This window comes from Anarhichas minor, unplaced genomic scaffold (genome assembly GCF_050575085.1).
Source record: "Anarhichas minor isolate MPS153535 unplaced genomic scaffold, ASM5057508v1 ptg000028l, whole genome shotgun sequence".
Classification (NCBI taxonomy): domain Eukaryota; kingdom Metazoa; phylum Chordata; class Actinopteri; order Perciformes; family Anarhichadidae; genus Anarhichas; species Anarhichas minor.
In genome coordinates this window covers 15,057,769-15,079,509 of record NW_027466474.1, presented here as the reverse complement: position 1 = coordinate 15,079,509, position 21,741 = coordinate 15,057,769, and the positions used below count along the sequence as shown (strand labels likewise).

General features: G+C 41.6%; 3 protein-coding genes across 3 annotated transcripts; 2 read left to right on the top strand and 1 right to left on the bottom strand.

The window, feature by feature from the left end:
- Positions 1–61: 61 nt before the first annotated feature.
- pfdn6 (prefoldin subunit 6) lies at positions 62–2,873 on the top strand. Its single transcript, XM_076103531.1, has 4 exons — positions 62–248; positions 429–499; positions 627–751; positions 2,550–2,873. The coding sequence occupies exons 1-4, from the start codon at positions 185–187 to the stop codon at positions 2,668–2,670; spliced, it is 381 nt and encodes a 126-aa protein (XP_075959646.1). The 5' UTR covers positions 62–184; the 3' UTR covers positions 2,671–2,873.
- Positions 2,874–5,505: 2,632 nt separating this feature from the next.
- her5 (hairy-related 5) lies at positions 5,506–7,027 on the bottom strand. Its single transcript, XM_076103952.1, has 3 exons — positions 6,977–7,027; positions 6,785–6,880; positions 5,506–6,672 (listed from the first exon to the last, which is right to left on the bottom strand). Exons 1-3 carry the CDS (start codon positions 7,025–7,027, stop codon positions 6,211–6,213), a joined length of 609 nt encoding a protein of 202 aa, XP_075960067.1. The 3' UTR covers positions 5,506–6,210.
- A 3,271-nt stretch (positions 7,028–10,298) lies between these two features.
- her11 (hairy-related 11) lies at positions 10,299–11,709 on the top strand. Its single transcript, XM_076103072.1, has 4 exons — positions 10,299–10,352; positions 10,612–10,707; positions 10,832–10,925; positions 11,072–11,709. The coding sequence occupies exons 1-4, from the start codon at positions 10,299–10,301 to the stop codon at positions 11,707–11,709; spliced, it is 882 nt and encodes a 293-aa protein (XP_075959187.1).
- Positions 11,710–21,741: the final 10,032 nt, after the last annotated feature.

The window sequence follows — 21,741 nt, the reverse complement described above, 5'->3', positions numbered from 1 at the left end:
TGAATGCAACCCTGAAGTAGTGAGGGCTTTTACTTTGAAGGTATCAGATAACTTCCGGTTTAGCCACTGCCCTTTTCCGGTTAGCTAACGCAGAGCTTTCATTTCATTCAACGTTTAGATACTACACCTCATCTCTTCAAAATATTTTTACGCGGTCTATATTACCTTTCGACTAAACACGAAAATGGCAGAGGCCATTCAAAAGAAGTTGAAAGGGGAAGTAGAAAAATATACTCAGATGCAGAAAGGTAGGTGCCAGCTAGCATTGCATGGTTTCTCATATCGTGCCATGTTGCAACGAGCTAGCTGACCATATTAGGACAGCTAGCTATGTGTTAAATACACTTGTAAGATAGTTCCTGTACGTTTAGTCTATTGTTTATGGTTGCAACACTCACATTATTTTCTAATTCCCGTCTTTTCCTTAGATGTTAGCAAGAGCATGTCAGCCAGACAGAAGCTGGAAACGCAACTGGCTGAGAACAACATTGTCAAAGAGGTAATTGACCAATTTTCCCTTTAAAAGCGTATTGTTCGACTGGGGTCAGTGTTGTTAGGCCCTTCATTTTGTATATTGGAGTTTACAGTATTATATATTTAATCTTTCTCTCTCTCTGTCTTTCCAGGAGCTTGACCTGCTGGACATCACAAACACAGTGTTTAAGCTTATCGGCCCAGTATTAGTGAAGCAAGACCTGGATGAGGCCAAAGCCACCGTCACCAAGAGGCTGGAGTACATCAACGGAGAGATGTGAGTCACTAAAGCTGTGGTCCACTCTGTGTAGTCCCCCGTTGATGGGGGTTAATTATGATCAGTCCTCAAGAAACCCTCCGTCCAAGTGTTGACAAAGTGCACATGCTGTGGTTATGTCTGAGAAGAGGAAAGATTTTCTCTGTAATACATTGTGACCAGGGCTCACGGCAGCTGATAGTAGTCACCGATTGAATATGATGTTGCACTGAGCTGCAGTTTATCGACCCTTGAATGTGACATTCATTTTTGAATATATGGTTGAAGGTACTGTAGCCGTTGTCATAACTGACTCATTTAAATCACATTATGTTTTCATGTCCTGAAGAGGCACTTATTGTGCAAATATACTGCAGCTTTGAGTCATTATGAGGTTGTTCTCATTCAAGTAAGTGTGTCCCAGTTGTGAAAAATACCAACAAGCCACACACATGTATCCTAAAATTGATGCTCACCTGCTCTATTCCGCTTCAGGTATTGTTTCCCGATTCCACGGCATCTGTAGATCGAGTGCGTCATTACAGTCTCATTTTGAAGGCTCCTCCAATTGTGGCTGAGAACTGCACCTAAATGTTGAGGACCCAACAGGAGACATGTTCCCAGTCTTTGCATGTTCCCTTTCTCTGTTACAAGTCATTAAAGGGACATTTAATTTGTATTGATATGTTTACCAATGACATAATAGACTTTTTAACAGTCGTCCATCATGTTGAAGCAAAGACTCAGAATAGTAACCTCGACGGTCACGGTAAACCCAGTGGCATTTACACTTTATGGCTGTGACTTCACAAATGTCAACATGATCGTCAGCATTAATAATATTATGGGTAAATATCAATGATTTTAAGAAAGAGATTCCTTCCCTAAATTAATGTCACACAGAAACATAAAATGTTATGTCTTAATCTCGTAAATTTTACCTCATAAATACTTACAAATAGCTCAATGTGGATATTGGTGCATAGCTTAGCTGTGCTATGATGTTCATTCACATATAGAGGGCAGTGATGAGTTTGGTGGATGGACAGTTATCTACAACATCCTTGTTGCAGTCTTCACTCCGCCCCTGTGATTACAGGAGCAGTGTGAGTCCTTCTCTTTTTTTGTGTGTTATGCCGCAAAAGGAGACAATTTCGGTGCTGTTTAACTTCATCATATTTTATGAAAGTGTGTAATTCCCATTGCCTAGTCCCCTATGTCTGAGTCAAAATATTGCTACCCATAATACAACTAAGAGTGTTGTTCAGAAAGGTGAGCCAACTCACTTGAGTGAACATACAAATGTGTTTAATTTAGAGATGCACCGATTTATTGGTCGATACTTTCTGGCATTACGCAGCTGCTGATTTGAAGAAGCCACTGGCGTGACTAACACTGTGATATGGTGTCAGAGCGCAACCGCTGCCTGGTTTTGTTTTCAAATATAAGTGAAAGAAATGATCGGCTATGTGGGAGTATTATAAGAGAAGGATCAGTGACATTTACTCTGTAAGACAACTTTCTTTGTAGAGGCACATTTTCCAGAAATGTGACCGCACTCTCAACCAGAGATTCTTCCAATATCTTTAGTAGTTGTATAAGTATATTATTTTTGTAATACATATTTATTTGTGTCCTTAGCACAAAAGTAGGTTTAAATAACAACAAACACAGAAAACATTAGTATCGGTTATCGGACAAATTGTGACGTTAAACATTAGTATCGGCCCAGAATTTTGCAATCGGCGCATTTCATTCCGGTGTTTAACTGAGTAAGAATATCCCTTTATTTTCTCCTCTTTTTTTTGTCCGTCTACAGTCATAGGTATGAGAGTCTCCTGAAAGACCTGGAAAAGAAATCCGAACAGCATCGAGAAGTCTTGTCCAGTTTACAGCAGGAGTATCAGAGAGCTCAGGGCCTGGCTGTTGGCAAAGTCTGACCAAGTCATCCGGCTGCATGTTCTCACACACACACACACACACACACACACACACACAGATAAAAGAAGAATGGATTATTCATGATTTAATGTAGACCTTCAACATAAGGCTGAGAATATTGTGCCTGTATCTTATCAGTGAGTTGTTTATTACAGTGACTCTTCCCTTGTTACTAATAAACGTCTTTTTCATGAAAGGTCAATCTTTTTTTGTTTTCATTGTGTGAGCAGAGTTTTCTCTCTAACGGTTGATCACACAGAGCAGGCGTGTTGTGTGCTGCTATCTGTTGAACATTGGCTTTAGTTACCGGGGCAGGCCGGTGACCACCGGAGCAGATGTTGTCCAGTTTCGACCCGCCCCTCAGATCTTAGCAGCGAAAAAAAGCGCAGCGGTGCGGCATTGTTCCCTTTAATGAATGCGCCTTTCCCCCCGCCGTCTACCACCAGCGGAGGATTTAGGCAACATGAATAGTTAAGTAGTCTTTTACGGTCTTATGGAGCCAAAGCTTTCCTTAGGATAATGCTAACTCAGGGCAAACAGCAGAGTCATCGCGCATGACTTTACATGTAGGGTTAAGTATCCCGCATATTAATGAACCTTTGCTCACTGACCAGCTGTTGTACTGTAGGAACTATAGTTATAAAATGACGTAATGAGACGTTTCGGCGACACTTAGAGCCTAATTATGCAGATTACACAACATATGCTAGTCTACAAGCTAACATTTAGTCTTTATACAACGCCTGCGTATCAAACAAACACACACGGGGTCTGAATGGATTAAACAGAGGAATCTGATGTAAATACATATGCTACATTTATGCCACACCAAATATGGATATTCTGAATTTAAGGTTACTTTTCTAGGCTGCAAAGGGGTTTAAATTGTAGGGCATCGTGTTTGTTTTTAATGTTTATTCATCATACCTTTGTGCACACAACGCGCTGCTACAGAAACACAAGCTTGCATTAATATGTCTTATAGCCTGCATTGTTTGGGCTAGAAATGATTGACGACACACAAATGCGTAATCATAATAACGCTGCTTCAGAAAAAAAAGAAGCTGTTTTTGTCCATGGAGCCTGCACCTCTGGCGCGTGGGGGGCAGCAAACCGATTGACACCTGGAGGTGTAGCGCGTTTATAACATCCAGACTTCAGCTGTAAAGCTGGCCGACACGTGGCAGCTGGTACAGGCTATATGACACACACACATATATATATATATATATTTTAAATTAAGGTTAAACCATCTATGAAGTTCCTCAGAGATAATTATTAGCAATGGCTTAATTTGATTATAGGTGAGTTACTCACGTTCTGACTGCAACTTAAATAGCTCTGTCCCAAGAAAGCACAGACAGATAAACCAAATATACAAACGTTAAAGAACTCTTCCTATGAAAATATCATTGTGACCTGAGGGCTCGTTATGCGAACTGCAATCGTCAAATGGTTTGTTGAGGTCAAAAGGTGATTTATTGTGACTCTTGCTGTGGCAAAAAACAACAGCTGATTGAGACATTTAGCAGTGTTGGTTTCTCAGGCGACAGTCTGTTGAAACTGGCAAAAGTTCCATGCAAATTAAGTTTACGGTAATTTAGAAATACGTTTCCGCGTGCTTTTTGTCTTATGTAAACAAAGTGGAGGCCTTTAAGTTGATACATCCTCGCTGGACTAAACCTTCTCTATTTTACACTGACAATAGACTCATTTAATCTTCATTTAGACGGATGCCTCCCAGATGAAAGCCTAATCTGATTCCAATTTTAATTGATTTACTTAGTCCTGTGGGCTTTTTCTTCGGGGGGAGGGGGGGGGGGGGGGGGGGGGGTTAAACTCAAAAGCCACAAAGGCGCATCCTATCCAGAGACCAGCCCCTTTGATAAAAGATGTCTTCAAACAGCAGTGGAAGGAATGTGTGTATCTAGTGGGACCAACCGGAGGGTCACAAGATGATGAATGGGTTCGTTTACCTCGTCAGAAAAATATAGACCCACATCCAAAGAAAATATTCAACTGAAAGATTGAAGTAGAAGCGATTAAAAGTACTTGAAGGGGTCTGAAGCCAAAGGTTTACATGGCCCTTACGTTTATATGAAGTAGCCTACAGCCTCTTTGCTCCCTGCAGAATAAAAGCTATTTGAGTTAAAGTGCATGATTTCATTTGAACGCAAATGCCTTCACAATCTGCCCGCATGCTGATCTGATGGTGAACAATTTACGAGACCTTCAAGTGTGCATTGATGTGTTGATGAGCAGGAGCCCGTTGCCTATCGTGCAGTCGTTCAGATGTAGAAAAGCACACGACAGCGGCCATTACCGAACTGATCACACCCTGCAGCATCCAGACACATTCATCCAATCTACAAATCCCCTTTAGAGTCTCAAATACTAAAACCCATGGCCACACCGAGCGCAGTTGATACTATTTCACATGTGTGTTTTTGTTGTGGTTATTAAGATCGAAATGTTGTTTATCAGGAATGGGTTCACCCCCCCCCCCCCCATCACCACAGACAGCTGCTGTCTCTGCCCCTTTTGTGGCTCTCCAAACACGAACAGTGTAATTCTGCACCTGAGAATTTGGGTAGAAGTCAGAAAAACAACTGAACACTTGTTGCTGGTCAGCCAAAAGGAGATGAATTTAAATTATACTGTTTGTTTTGTATATCACTTATAATTGACCCAACACTGCGTGCCAAATAGCCAAACGTCTTGTTTGCATATTGTATTGATTGTTAGACATAAGAGATTCAGTAAATGGTTCACAGTAAACTGGATATATAATTGTTGATGAGTCACAACATAGACTCAACATTTGGGTGGCTAAAGTGGATTATGTAAATTGGGTGCCTCCACACTGCGTTCACCTATAGAGCAGTCTGGCTGCTGAACAGTGTGTGAACGACCACTCTCCTTTGCTTTTCTACATTTGAAAAAACTGCACTTAAGTTCACAGAAGCATCGGCGTCCCCCACCATCAACATTTCAATAGACGAACGCTTCATAACGGCTGCCCAGCCTGGAGGAAGTACGTGTTAACTGTCCTGTGGATGTCCCCCTCCTATTGAAGGCTGCTACTGCAAAGACTGCTCAAGTACAAGCTGTTCACACAGAAGATAGGCCACTCGAATGATCAGGAAATTGTGCTTTTTATTTGAAATTGGAACTGAGAATTCCGCAAGCACAATCACAATAAATTCATGTCACAATGCGCATTTTACGCACGCGTCTGTATTCATGTTACAGCAAAAAAAAATTTTAAAAATCATCCTGCGGACACCACCGCATAAAGAAAAAAAAATCACTTATATACATACAAATCATAGCAAAAAAGGAAGAAAAAATGCGCGTGCAAAACAGCAAATCCTAAATAAAAAAACACCACATGGAGTGTGGAGAGGTTTTCACGGAAAATATATTCACTGTAGGCTGTACAACAGTCAGGCTGCAGGCTACAACAGAATACATATTTACAGTATGTGGGCGTCCTACAGTACATTTCTAAAAGTATCAAAATCTAAAAATGTGTGCTGTCACTGAGGCCAGGGCCTCCACACAGGGTCGGTGATGTGCGTGCAGGCTGCCGTGGAGGAGAGCAGCTCCCTGGTGTCACAGTGGAGGCCAGTCCTTTGGTCGAGGTACGGGAGAGACATCCCGCCCTGGCATTGGGCCAGCTGCTGAGGAGACAAAGCGGCCTGTGCCATGTGGATGTGGCCGGGAGACGAAGGGTGTGTCTGGGGCTCGGGACTCGCAAGAGAAGCGTGAACCGCGTCCTCCTCTGTGTCCTCCAGCTCCTTGCTCTTGCTGGCTACGAAGTGGCTGACCCTCAGCAGACAGGACCTCATGCCGTCATGGAAGCTGTGCTGGCGGGCGGCTTTCTGTCTCTGCCCCCGGGACGTGGACCGGGGATCCTTCGCGTCCCCCTTCTCCCTCTTCAGGTAATTGACCACACTCTCCAGGATCTCTGCCTTCTCCACCTTCGGATTTCTCAGTTTCTAAAAGGAGAAGAGTACTCTCACTTAATATAAGAAGTATAGACTTAAACATATCAACCCTTTTTTTAAATCAGATATCAAACTGAAATAAAAGCATGGCGCACAGACGTACCTCATTGTCGGTGCTGTCCAGCATCAGAAGTCGCAATGTGTCCAGACTTTGGTTGATCCGCTCCCGTCTGCGTTTCTCCATCAGAGGTTTAGGAACCTTGGGGTTGAAAAGTAAAAGATCACAATTAGCACCCGGAAGAACATTTTAGAAAACTCATAAATGCAGTACAGGAGTCAGAACGCAGCATCTTACCCTCCTCATGCTCCTCGGCAGGTGAGACTCTGGTGAAGTTACAGTTTTCATGACAAGAGTTGACTCGTGTCCGTCTGTCCTTACAGTGATTCCAAAAAAACGGCACAGGTTGTGTCCTCGTTGCAATGTGTTGATATCTTGGCAGATAGCCCCGCCCCCTGTGGGTCGCGCCCCTCACCTTTACTGAGCAGCATGCAGCAGTGACGCTGAATGGAATTTTAATTTATTTCCATCTAATCCTCTTCTTTTCACTTCTTTTCACTTCCGAGCTGAACTGGAAGTGTAGATTAAAATAAACCATAAAACACTTCAACTTAATTAAAGTTAGTGGTTTGATCGAGTCATTCGTAAAGTAGATTAATTTTGATGCAATCGTGATGAAGACAGAAACAATCTCCCTTGAGCTGCTTTGTGCATATAAGGACTGTCTTAGTTGTATTGCTTGATTCATTTAATAATGTTGGTTGACATCTCAAGGAGGTTCTAGTGCAGACAATAACAAAAAGGCCTACTGTCAGTGGCAGCTGGCCAATAGAGGGCCAAGGGGCGTGGCCCCACCTTGAGCACCCCTCCTTGAGCCACAAAAAAAAATGATACAAATTGTCAATATTTGTGTTTTTGAAATATGGAATGTACCCAGTAATATTTGTAAAATGTGATATCTGCGCAAAATATATGCGTTTCCTGCACGTCCTCTCTGCCTGTGTGCACGTCTCAGCAGCGCTGGGGCCATGGAGAAATGGCCCAAAAGAGGCGGGTCTATGAAGCAGTTTAGCCAATTGCTGATTAAAGATATAAATGAGTGACATACAATTTAGCTGAGACAGGTTTGGCTAGCTGGATGACGTCATGCTAATAACTTATTTAGCTTTTTAAAACAACGGGGACAGATCCAGCATGGACAGTTAGGGAGTGAGGGATGAGGAGGTAAGGAAACATGAGAACACCAGGACACACATGGAGAACTCTGTCAAGCTACATATTAGGCAAAGTGAACATCTTTTCTTTTTGTTGTCCTCAGTCTCATCTGCTTAACTTGGTCATGGAGGCATCAACATTTAATTGAGATGGTAAATTAACAGTGAAAACTCATCATAGCTTAATTTAACATCAGTATTCATAATTACACTTCATGTTTACTTCTCCTGATCTTTACCTCCTATAACAAGGTCCATAGGGCCATCTCAATAAATAAACATGTTATATTATATTTTATATATATATAGATATATACTGTGTATATATATACTGTGTATATATCTATATATATGTATGTGTGTGTTTTATATTATACTGAATATTATTATATGATATATACTGTATATATATATATTATACTGAATTCCCTGTGAGGGTGACAAAAATAAGATGTCCTGACGTGTTTATCAAAGTGTTATTTACTGCTTTTTTTCGTGTTGGAATAAATGTTAAATATTTAACTGCAAAGTAGTAATGCGTGTTTGATACAAATCACAGGCCAAATCACAGGCCAAAATAAACACAATAATGTCAAATTAAAGCACAATTTCGACATAATGAAATATAGATAGGTGCAACTGGTGAAGCCATTTCTGCTCATTGATTTGAAACCATCCTAACATATCTCTAATGAGGACCTGGCCTGGTGTTGAGCCATATTGTCCGATTCACACCTAAACGCGCTGTGTGAAGGAGCCGTGTTTGTCTTTAGACTTCTCTTTTGACTCCTGACTGAAGCTGTTGTTCGCACTTTTCTAAAATGATTTCAGCCTAAAGTTTGGGATGACTGGGCTTTGAGTTTTGTGTTTTTTGGGGGGTAGCTTTCTCCGCACTGCATTTATGGGCAGCCTGATCCCCATAATAGGCTTGAGTGTGGAGATAACACTGGGATGATCGGATCACGGGGATCTCCTAGATTAAGTGGCTTTTCAGAGGCAACGACACTTCCGTTTCAAATGAAAGAGATGGCGATTAGTAACAGCTCAGAGATCACGGTTGGTAACCATGGAAGAGAGGAACTCAAGGAAACTCACTTTAAAGCACTTTTATTTTAAACATATGATCACAATTTCCATTATAGTAGTTGCATTCCCCCCCCTACAGGAGTATGATGATGTAGTTATAGGAAGAGGAAACACATATTTAACTTGTTTAAGCCACGTGGACCCGCCCCATAAATAAGCCCCATAACGTGCTCGCCTGAGCCTGTGATGGAAACTAATTAGTGAAAACGCGCCCTTTGGTTTGCAGAGAAACGGACCGTTGACTTCTAATACCGTGACTCGTCGGGTGTGTCGGCCACACTGACAAAAGAGTTGAAATCAAACGGGGCTGGGAACACGAAGAAAACAACTGCTTTGATTCTTTTTTTTTAAAGAGGGATCTTGTGTGAAGTCCAAACATCGGGTATCGTGCTGACCCGAGGCCGCGCACACTTAACACTCAGGTGTAATAATCATCCTCGCACTTCGTCACATCAGCGGACACATGTGACCTGTTCCCCTTTTGCCACTGCGGTACCTCGATCTATTGGTTTATCAGTTAAATAGTTTTTTAAATTTGATGTGCTTAACTGTCAATGCGTAAATCGGAGGGTCTTGCATTCGCAGGTGAACATGTGTGATTTCTTATACTGGGCTGTGTAAGTTAATCCACTTCTTCATTGTGACCAACGCTGCTCTCATTTGGTCTCTTTCAGCACTTATTCAACGTGTGGATGTCTCACACATCATAAAAAGTCCTCATGGCTGCCCACTTTCTCACTTCATTTCTGTTCCCACGAGTAAAAAAAAAAGTTCCCATAGTCTCACTTCTGGGAGGCGTTAAAGGTAATTCAGAGAGCTCACAATACATTTGGCCTAATGAAATCAATAAATGCTGTATGAGACGATGGCCATCCCACATCATTAGATACTGTTTCAATGCCCACTTCTAACGTCTGAAATGTTCTTACAACATATATATTGTGCTTAACCTTTCACGAATGATGTAGGTTGATAAACTATAAAACAAGGCTGCCTTTTGGTCTGATGATGTCATCACTTGTAAAGATCCGCTATTGGTCATTGGTAATATTGTTGCCTTTAATATGTTATATAAGTTATTTTAGAGAAATCTCACAACCTGATCACTGTTTGAAATGAATAGTATCGATTGAGTGAATTTATTCACGGTCCTTAATAAAGTTAGGACAGACCATTTTCAGACCGACCAAGTGTCGTCACTCACACTTGTCAGCCAATCAGAGGCCGCATGAGCTCTACTTATAATGGCCCTCAGAGAGCTGGAGGCCGTTTTCACTGCTGCAGCCTTCAGTCGGGACATTTGGACCAAAGACTACAACATGACCAGGAAGCTACAAAGCCCAATTGTGGAGGATGGCAAGAGTAGAAAAAGGGTAAGAACTTATTTGATAGCCTAATTTCTCTTAATATTACAAAGGTTATTTAAGATGTATAGCTTTATTAATGTTGAGAGCAGTTATACGCCATTAATGAGGACTATTTTTAGTTTGCCATGTTTGTTAAGGAATTAACATTATTACTGCAGGCATGCTAACCAACAAGGTTATTATTCCACAACCTGGCAACCCAAGTTGTTCTAATGATACACAACAACTTCACCATACTCACACAATGCGGCTTGTGTGTCTCCAGGTTCTCAAACCAGTGGTGGAAAAGAAGAGAAGAGACAGAATAAATCAAAGTCTGGCCGAACTGAGAAGTTTGCTGTTGAGTCACACGTCTGATCCAGTGAGTCATGTTAAACAAAATCCCATCCAGCCTCTCTACGCGTTTAAGGGGAATCATAACCTTACAATGATGAAATGTATGCCCCCCCCCCCCCCCCCCCCTTTTGCACTGTTATCACCAACAGCGGCTTCAGAATCCTAAAATAGAGAAAGCAGAGATTCTTGACTTGGCTGTGGAATATGTTCAGAAGTGGACAGATGGGAGGAAACTGAGAAAGGGTTAGTCAAAGACAAAGTAGTTCTTTAACTCCTTTTAACTTATTACATTTTTCATGAAAATCTCCTTTTTTTTCCTGCTGCAAATCAGCGTTTTAATCTTCCACCCCTGTTTTATCCCTCACCCTGGTGCCTTCTCTTTGCTGCAGACTCTACTGACAGCCACATGAAGACTCGTGCTCCTGTGGTAAGCCTTCATCGCTCAGAGTCCAGCCCTCCCACTCTCTTCACCATCGAGAGTGCAGGTTTTCAGCAGTGCGTGGCCCAGCTGACCAGCTACATGCACAAAATAACCCCAGCGCAGAGAACACGCCTCATGGAGGGGCTGAGACATCACACAGAGGTACAGCAGCCAAACAATACTAGAGTGGCGGACACTGAGATGACCAAAGGACCAGATGTAATGTCTGACGTCATTTACACATCTGAGAGGAGAGAGGAGTCTCTTAAGTTTCCATCTCACTCCCCATTTCAGCCCCTCTCTTGTTCCACACCGTTCCACGACTACCTGTCCCCTCCTCCCTCCCCCTGGTTCTCCCCTTCTTTCTCCGCTTATGCCACCTCTCCTCCTTTCCCGTCATTTGCCTCTCACTTCCCGTTCCCACCCAGCCTGTCACCTCTGTCCTCCAACACCTCCTTCCTCAGTTTCTCGCCCACAGCCTCTCACTCTGGCCCCCCTGCCCTCCACTGCCCCCCTTTCCTCACACTGAGATCCCCTCCACACCCTACACTGAGGGAGGGGTCACCACCGAACTCTTCTTCGACCATGTGGAGGCCTTGGTTTTGATGGAGTGGATCAGAGACTGACGAACTGAGGACAGCAGAGCCACCTAGTGGGAACTAGCTGTGATCATTGGCTGTGGAGAGGAGGAAAAACTCTCCATGCTGGAAATGTATAGTGTACATATTATTCAAATTTCCTATATTTTGTATTTTTCTTCTAAATAAAATTTGTGCTGAAGCCAATGAGTCTCAGTTTGTATGTTTATAGTCCACAGCTGCCTTTATCAAATACACATGTGAGTCTGTGTGTAATAGCAACGCTATGTCCGTGTGAAACTTTTCTTGGAACCAAATAATCACAGGCCAAAGCTTACAGTTTAGTAATCTGTGTAATGTGATATAGGCAATACTATTGTTTCAGATAATATCTGTTTGGTGTGTCTAATATCCTTGATTGTATACCAGTTTAAAGTGGTAACAGGCCTACAACCCATAAACTTAAGTTTTCCACTTGTTAAAAAGTGGTTGCAGCTCCTAAAAGATGTCTCGAAATGACTTGATTTCGTTCATGAGTTATTTGACCGATTATATAATTAAAATGTTATAGTATACCATATAAAAGTCATAAAAAATACCATAGTATATAGTATGCCATAAAATGTCACAAACAAATCATAGTATAATATATATAAATATAGTATAGTATGACATAAAAAACATGAATGGCATAAAATGTCACAAAAAATATCATAGTACAATATGCCGTGAAAAGCCATAAAACAGTCATAGTATATTATGTCATTAAAAGCCATATTATTGTGTGCAATAAAAATGTTATTAAAACATGTCGTATAGTAATTACCCGACTTAAGTCTTTTTGCCTCATATCTTTCTCTCCTCCAACACTTTAGTTAATGCATTCATATATATATATGAGTCTCTAATCACTCTCTGTCTCCTCCCAGGATCCTCCAGCAGTGATGACTGTGCTACAGCCTGCAGAGCTGTCCTGGCAGATGGAGCCACAGTGTACCTGGATGTGTGACGCTCAATTGTCCTGTGCTGCACCCTTAACCCAACTCACACTGACTCTGGGCCAGCTGATGACTTTCTGTCGGCTGACCACATGATGGCGCTGCTGAGAGGAAAGGGGTGAGTCCTTTGGTTAATTGCAAATTTCTGAATTGTCCACACACATCCACTTCCTTCCAGTTACTCTCATCCTAAACAAATTCCTCTGTTTTAAAAAAAAATCTTTTCCCTCTTTAAAGAATTCATCTAGTGCTAAAATGATCAGTTGTCTACAGTTTAAATTGTTTAAGTCATTTATCATGGACCATTTTTAATATTGTGTGGTTTCTTGTAAAATGTGAATTTGCTGCGTTTGCTGTCATTGAAAATCCTTGTTTTTTTTAAACTTTTCTGCTGGGGCAAAATGAGAAATGTGTAGATGTCACCTTGGGCAAGGGGAAACTTTAATGGGCATTTTCAATATTTTCTGACAAATTAAAGACTGAATGATTAATCAGTTATTTGAAAAAGTAGTGGGCGGATCTATTGCTCATAAACATAGTCGTTGATTGCAGCCTGGATTAAACAAACAATGTACGACGAGATAAGCTCTAGAAGTGCTTGAAGGCCTACTTTATTTTAAGCATTTGTGCAGAGCCAGGCTTACTGTGTCCCCTTCTTCCAGTCTTTATGCTAAGCTAAGCAACAGTCGACTTAAAGGTGCTCAGGGGAGTTTCCTTGTAAACAAACAAAAGTGATATTTACATTCACTGTTACTCACTAAAAGGTATTCTGTGTATCCTTGAGGTCTAATAAATGTATCAAGGACTTTTCCTTCCTCATAAGACATTTACAAAAGCGATTTTGAACTCTGCATTCTTTACATCCATGTTTACTAGCTAGCAGTCTAGTACATTGCTGTGTATCGTAGAGCATTACCACTGGGGTGTGCCAAAAATAGAGTCCTAACGAATATCAGAGTATGTCATACAAAAGTATATTCTGTTATAATAATATCATATATTAAGCCATAAAAGAGTCATAAAACTGTCATAAAAAACCATAGCCACAAATAAACATGTGTAATATAGTGTCATGATACCTTAGAAATGTCTTTAAAAAGTGATATTATGGTGTTCCATAGAAAAAGTCATTGTATGCTATGATTTTTAAAAGCTTTTGTAGACGTAATATACTGTGACTTTTTAAAATCTTTAAAAAAACTTTTTTCGATATTCTAAACCATGACTTTTTTCGACATGCTACACTATTACATTTTTATGACTTTTTCCGACTAACCATAAATATATATATATATATATATATATATTTATACATTTTTGTTATACTATACTATGGCTTTTTTACTTCGTCTTCCAATTCTATGACTCTTTATTGACTTTTTACATATTTTGCACATTATTCTCTACAAACCCATACATTATTTTGTGCTTACAAATTAGTTTCTGTTCTTTTACTCAGTGTCTACAAGACTGATACATAAAGAGATACAGAAATAAATAATTATATATATTATTTATTTTTATTCTGTATTCTGTATTCTTAACTGCACTCATAATCAGTCTTTGTGTGTAACTTGTAGTAAAATGTTCACTGTGAGCACCAGCTGTGAAATTATGAGCAAAGGCAGTGATAAACTAGATACTAGCTGTGTCCCAATCCAGCGGCTGCATCCTTCGGAGGCTGCATTTGTCGATGGATTGCGTCACAGCGGCTGCGACTATGGCTGTCCCATTTCGAAGACTCCTTCAAATGCAGCCGACGAATGCAGCCTTCAACCCCAGATTCAGAGGACACAACTGATGGATCCTTCGCGGCCCAACATATCCCAAGATGCATTGCGTGCCGATGAAGGTTTTATTTTAATCCACATGGCGGCGAGTGAAGCGGCAGCTGGAGAAGAGGCGTCATTCACTTTTAAATGTAAGTATTGGGTTTCAACAGATACAAATGTTAAAACAAAAAACAAGGGACCTTATAACATCACACGTTTGTTAAAATGATCGGTTAAGTTACGTGACGTTCGTAGCTGACAAACTAGCTAATGTTACCGGGAGCCGCTGCTCTATTACCGGGAGCTTATAACATCACGTTTGTTAATAGTAGTAGTAGCTGACAAGCTAGCTAACGTTACCGGCAGCTCGTCTGCCTGCATCCGACCGTAGTTGGCCTTGGAAACAAACTTTTAATGCCTTCACTTTTAAACCTCAGAGGTTGACTAATATTTTACTGAGATTGTGACGATTTTACAGATGATTTATACTTCATATTATGTCCATAAACGGACCAACAGGAGCTCAGGTTGTGAACCTAAAATATCACTTTAAGTCCGGTAACGTTACAAACGTTGAGATTAATTACACGGATAACCTGAACTTGAGTATTTTGCTCCTTTTGTTTTGTGGTGTGAAATAAAACTAACTCTACATTTTGTTTTGTTAGCCAGGAGCAAACGGCTCAGTTCATCAAGCTGAGGGCGAAGAACGACGGCCTCTTCACTGGGGACAAACATTCAGCAACTGTAGCTTGGAATTAAGACATTAGTCCTTAATATCTCCATTTGACCATCCTGTACTTAAGGTTACAGTTACATTAGCTCTCATCCTATACAACGCCTTTACTAATACGACAACCAGTAGAGAGGACAATACACTTCTGATGTGTTATTGTTGCTGTCGCAGAGATGACAGTTGTGACTGTCACCTTTTTCTTTTATTTATTTAAACCCACAATAATACATCCATGTACATGATTTCTGTGTGAATTTGTGTATATCCTGAGCAGGGATTCTAGGCACGGGAGCAGCCTTGGTCCGGCCTTCGCGGTCCTCAAAGGACGCGGCCGACGCGGACCGCAAAGGCTGGGTCCTCCGAAGGATGCAGCCGCTGGATTGGGACACAGCTACTGAGTGTGGAATTAGTTGAGAGGTCAGGAAGATGTTTAGCTTCTGACCAACAGAGGGCAGCATTGACAAAGTCGAGTCGTGCAGCATCGTTGTCATTTGGGCTCAATAGAGGATGTCGTTGAGCTATTCCATCAGTGATAAGCCCAAAATGTATGATCATCATTCTTCTTTCTTTGTCTCTCAATGCTCAACCCAATCTTTATCCGATGATCAAATCTTTAATACAAGCTCTGAATATTTTCAGCAGGGAGGCGCCGGCAGGTTGGCTTTAGTTAACAGAATTCATCACATGATAGAACATGTCTTTGGATAATGGTTATCCCCCCCCTCTTTACTCCTCTGTGAACTGAAGAATCTCTTTCTATGCCATTAGTTATGAGGTGGCCATTGTTCCTTGTCAGAAAAATGAGAGGGCAGGCACATCACTGGAAGCTTGATTCCCCTCACTGTCTCTCTGTGCGTTTTGATCATTCTGCACAGACATATGAGAGCAGAGAAGGTCGCTCACGCCAGAGAGGACGATTGCTGCGGCAAGGCACATAATTAATAGGTTAAGAGATCACCCCTTGGAGTGACCTGACAATGGTTGAAAACTCCTTGACGTTTTCTCAGGACACGCTGATTAGAGCTGATCCTGTTACCCTCTTTAATCACTGTTTTTGTTTGCCATGAATGCACCCATGCATTCCTGATTTGGAGAAAGCTTGAAGCACGTTGTGCTGTGGAGATGTCACGGGTTTGTCACGGCCTGCGGAGAATCTGTGTATACCTTTGTGTAGGTGCATTTCAAAAACCCTTAAAAGCATACACACAAACAGCAGGAGTGCACAGGACAGATGCTCTTCAGATCTCTCACTTCATGGCTGATTCTTGAATAACTTAAACTAAATACTTCGGCTGTGTGACAATCCCCTAATACATCTAAATTTCCGGTCTCCTTTCCTCATTCCACAGGTCTTAACCAGTTTGTATTTAAGTCCAATAGCAGAGGGTTATCTTACACAGAGGGCAGAACCAGCTTCTCTTGCCAACATTTACATAAGTGCACAGATCTAAGACCATTTAAGAATAATTAATACACTTCAAGCTACTTCCAGATTAAGAAAGCTGCCTTGGGTTACATTACAAGTCAAGGGAAATTGTTCCCATTCAGTGTGACGCCTTATATTTGCGAAGCAAAAGGAAATTATTTAGATTCATGTGCAGTAGTATTATGTAGAAATCACGAATAACATTAAGCAACCTGTGCTTAGTAACTTGTAATGTGTCAAATGTGAATAACCAGATGATAAACTGTTCAATCTTTTTAAATGACTGTGGACTCTTTTAGAGTTGAGTCAGTTTGTTTCACTAAGCCTAATTTTGGACAGTCCATGGACGCAGTGATTTCCATGAGTCAGATTTAAGGATGGCTGCAGACTCAGTCAGCATCCCTAGTAAAGGAGGACTCCTCACTCAGATCGCATGTCAATACTCAAGAATGTAGATCTGTCACTACTCACAACTAAATATAATTTTTCCTCCCTTTCATTTCTCTCTCTTTCCCTCTCTTTGCGAGGCTCTTTGAAGTAATAGTGAAAGGATCCCAGACTGTAGCAAATTACCTGAGGACTGAAACATTTTTGACATAAGTCCTGAGAGACGGGGCGAGCCACTTTTCCTGGCGGCTCCTTTGCCATTTTTAATCTGGGGCTGAGGGAGACAGCAGCGCTGACAGAATGATGGGACAGCTGGACATGCTTCCAAGCCAGCAGCAACGGGCAAAAGAAAAGCCAAGAGAAGGGCCACCGCAGACATCTCACCACGGAACTCTGGACAGCAGACAGAGGCAGGATGGAGAATGGCAACTGTGCACAAAGGACATCCACCTCCTCCATCTTGACTGAACAGCTGGATTTTCCAGTCATGGAGGATAGAACTGTAAATTCCATAAGTCAAACCCCCCCAAAATTGCACAAGGTACAAGGTTCCATAGCTTTATGACAATTGATTGCAGAGAATGAATGCACATGTTATATAGCACTAGTTAATATATTTTTTCGGCCAGGCTAGCACCATGGCTTCTTAGATGGCACCACTTCTGTCCATACCCAAATATCTCAAAAACGATTGGAGAGATTGTCATTAAATTTGTGGTCCCCAGGGGATGAATCCTCCTAAAATTGGTGATCTACTGACTTTTCATCTAGTGCAATCATTAAGTCAAAATGTTCATTGGCCCAAAATATTTTTGAAAAAATACCTGCAAAACTAATTACATCCCTATCAGCCTCAGCTGTAGCCTACCTTGCTTTTGGTGCTAATTAGCGTATGTTAACATGCTAACATGCTAATAAGCTAAGGTGTTGACATGGTAAACATTATGCTAAACATCAACATGTTAGCATACTGACAACAGTATTTAGCTCAAAGCACCACTGTGCTAAGTGCAGGCTCACAGAGCCAGAAATTTGCATAAATCTACTTCTGTACTTACACTTAATATTTTGAGTGCACAAGTGAGTTCCCGCTGACCAGTATGGCAAAATGCAGTGAACTGTGAGTAACTGAATGGTGTAGTCATAACAGTCAAACAGTTGAGTGTGAAACGCTGAGACTTCTCAGCCTCAATGGCCGCCATCTTGGCTACGTAGTGAAAGGGAAGGTTCCAGCTGCGGTTGTGATGAACACCGCACTATACAATTATAACTTAATTATCCTGTTGTCGGATAGAAGCCATCACCATTGTTTATTGGGTTCATTTAGCATTCTGTAATGATTTGTAACCTCAAACGATAATGTTAGCAAACAGTTGCGATCGTCATTTCCGGTGAGTGCACAAGAGCTGTGTGCACAAGAGCTTTTTAACTGTTGCACGTTGCCACAGCGGTGTGGGTATGACTCCCCAACTTTACTTTTTCCATGGATATATTTTGCTACTCTTGAGTCCTTTGTCCTTTTGCACAACCAGAGAGAAGTCCTTATACGTTTTGCCGTTGCAGGAATTAGCGCATTTACGTTATACCTACAACTGATGCGCATAAGGGAGCCCGTGATTGGATGACAGTTGATCTCACTCGTGGTGGGATCAGCATATGATCTGCTACTGCTGATGTATCAGATGACCTAGAAAGCCGGCAGGTGATCAGAGCAGAGGGAGGTTGGCAACCCAACTTGTTTCCAACGTATTTGTGTTGATTGCTGCACCTCTGAAGTTCACTAATTACAGTAATGTATTATTTCTTGTTTGTTTAGCTTGAAATGTAAATTAACCTAAGTTTTCAGGACATAACTGTGCACAGCTAATATCCCTGCACATAAAACCACAGTATGTTTTTACACTTTTTGTACAGATTATACAATAAAGACTTAATGTTTTAATTACTGAGCTTTAGAGATGCTGCTACACCGATTTTGTTACCATTAGACTTATTGATCTTCCCGCGTAAATCTCAGCAAGAAAGTGTACACGTGTATTTCCCAAAATGTCAAACTTTTGTTTTAAGATTTAAAACCAAGTTTCAGTGACTTTGAAAAAGACGTTTGACTTCAAACAAAGACAAAAAGAACAGGAAATGAGAGGTCATTAAATTCAGCTCTATGGTGGACAAAGACATCGGAACATCCCAAAACCTCTCCAGGAGCTTGATTGTCTCGGCAAACATGCTTAAAGTAGACAGGAAGTAACTTGAGCCAAACAGGAGGGAATCAAATCAGACATCGCTAGCTTGCTTTTCAGGGCAGGACAATTATATTTGACATAAGGCGCTTTTCACTCATGCATCAGTGCTCTCCACTTTCATGGGCTGCTATCACATTGGTCCAGTGGTTTGCCTTTCTTCCTCTCAATTTTACAAAGTCATTTTGCTGGAGATGATGAACAATGGCCGCCTTTTCAGAGATTGTATAACCTTTTCTTCCTGAGGGACCCTGCTGCAATCAAGTCTGCAAGAGTGTCCAAATTGTAATCTTTCCTGCACTGCTTAGAGATATCCTCAGATTCAAAGTGCAATTAATTGTCAGCGTGATCTCACTTGAAATCGGGTCTCTATTGGCTTCATCGCGTTGCCACATTTCTTTGCCAATTTGTTAACTTGGGGTTTTACAGAAAAGTATCAAGAATCAAGCCTTGCCTGCATGTCTGCCAGTGCCTTCCTGTGTTTTGTGTTTGGGCTCTGGAGCTGTCTACCTTGTGTCTGGGAACATGCATCCTCCTCAGCCTTTGTGACCCTGTCTTCCCTCCCCCCTTGGGTGGGCTGTGACCTTGCTAGCCTGCAGCTACCGCAGGTTACAAACTCTCACCCTGCAACGCTTGTAATCCCCGGGATGTACTTCAGTACACTTTATGCTCTTTGCCCCTTTCTAAAATTCGGTAAGAACTTCACAGGTCACAGGTCATGGTACCAAACAGAAGCTGCAGACAAAAATAGCAACTGATACATAGGTCATCTAAAAATACCAGCTCCTGTCCATTCTCATTTAGAGAATACTTTGTTTCCCCGGCAACCTTTTGGGAACTTTTGACATTTTGTCCTGGTGTCACCAGAAACAGGAGCGGGAGGCCGTTTTTGTTCGCAAAAAGGAGGCTAGATGATGAAGATGTGTTTTTTTTTTCTTCCTCGTATGTAACCTCATACTGCTGAGAAAATGTCAGAGTGCAGGAGAGAGAGTGTGTGGACATCAGATTCTCCGGGCCCTTAAGGGGCCCCCTGCACTGACGAATAGAGCAGTCTGTACTTATCTCTAACATGTAAGAATTCCACAGGGGACTGCAGCGTCTGAAGCCAAGAGTTTGAACAATGTAGAGCACACTTGAGAAAGGTCTAAAATTAGTCTCATCTGCAGTTTTGCTTTGATTTGTATTATGGTTTAATTTACAGTAGTTGTGCCATATTTAACAGTGAAGTGGAGATAAAGGGTGCGATAAAAAATAACAGGTACCTTGATGCACATTTCCCAAATGGTTCTAAATTTACCACCACAGGACAAATCTATAATCAGAAACTTGTGTTCTTTTAGAATAGACTCAGTAGGAACAAACATAGCCAGCATTCAAAATATTTATAGACTTCTCACTCGCACATTACGAGCATGGAAACATTGCTTATTTATTAAGGCGTCACAAGCTGACACCTGGCAGCGCTGGTGCAGATGAGCAGAGTGTGCTCTCTTCTTGGGAAGTTGGGGTTTCCCGCTGCGGCTCCATGCAGGAACAAGCACTGAACAAAAAATTACATACCTTCACTGCCAAATACCTGCACTCTTCTCTGTGCTGGTAGTCATTATTAACAGCACTGTGAAGGTTTCAGTAGTGGAACAGTGACTGACCAGATAGCACTGATGCTTTACGGATGGCAAACCAATGACTTTACCTAAACATCAGCTCACTAAACTAAACATGGCAGAATGCCACCCAAGCAGAACTTCCTTGTACTCTTTGCTTGTACTGTAAACTAGCTACGTTTCCAACAGAAAAATGGCATCCCAAAATATGAGTGCAGATCATGTTATGGAAACACATTTTACAGTGTTTTGGCTGACTCGGATATTCAGCCGTATTTATTCAAGCCAGAAAATAAAGCCGAAGAAATTCAAAGGAGAGGCCGAGGATGTGGCTGCATGAGCCATGCGAGAGGATATGGACCCTCTGGGCGCACAATGCATCCTGGGTCATGTAGGCACTGCCAGCACGGTTCTGTGAGCATGAAACTCCGCTTTCTCTGTCTATATAGCACACACTGAGGAATTGATTGATTCAATTGGCTACAAATACAACACTGATTGCACATCTACATACAAGGTTGCAGAATTTCTCTTTGACATCAGCATTTCAGCATTGTCTCTGTGAGCATGTTAGCAGTTAGCCCAAAGCACCACTGCCTAAGTATACAGTCTCAGAGAGCGGCTAGCATGGCTAAGTCTTGTTTTTCTTAATAACTACGTCACAGAAAAATTTGCACAGCAGGTGCGGATATCAAATATATTTTTGGAGAGATGAGGATTTGCAGGTTTGTCTTTATCAGTCATACTGGCTCCTTGTACCACTCTCAAGGAAGGCCTCTCTCACGTTTCCCTAACTGTGGCTGATAGGTATCTAGTGACGTCTGGAAACATCATCACAGCACATGCTAACAAACTGGCCGTGCAGACAGAGAGAGGCGAGCCAATGTCAGCTTCATC

Coding starts and splice junctions, on each gene's coding strand:
- her11 (XM_076103072.1), top strand. CDS start 10,299: ATGACCAGGAAGCTACAAAGCCCAATTGTGGAGGATGGCAAGAGTAGA. Junction 10,353..10,611: donor ATGGCAAGAGTAGAAAAAGG/GTAAGAACTTAT, acceptor GTGTGTCTCCAG/GTTCTCAAACCAGTGGTGGA. Junction 10,926..11,071: donor TGGGAGGAAACTGAGAAAGG/GTTAGTCAAAGA, acceptor TCTTTGCTGCAG/ACTCTACTGACAGCCACATG.
- pfdn6 (XM_076103531.1), top strand. CDS start 185: ATGGCAGAGGCCATTCAAAAGAAGTTGAAAGGGGAAGTAGAAAAATAT. Junction 500..626: donor AGAACAACATTGTCAAAGAG/GTAATTGACCAA, acceptor CTGTCTTTCCAG/GAGCTTGACCTGCTGGACAT. Junction 752..2,549: donor GAGTACATCAACGGAGAGAT/GTGAGTCACTAA, acceptor GTCCGTCTACAG/TCATAGGTATGAGAGTCTCC.
- her5 (XM_076103952.1), bottom strand. CDS start 7,027: ATGAAAACTGTAACTTCACCAGAGTCTCACCTGCCGAGGAGCATGAGG. Junction 6,881..6,976: donor TGCCGAGGAGCATGAGGAGG/GTAAGATGCTGC, acceptor TTCAACCCCAAG/GTTCCTAAACCTCTGATGGA. Junction 6,673..6,784: donor TGGACAGCACCGACAATGAG/GTACGTCTGTGC, acceptor TTCTCCTTTTAG/AAACTGAGAAATCCGAAGGT.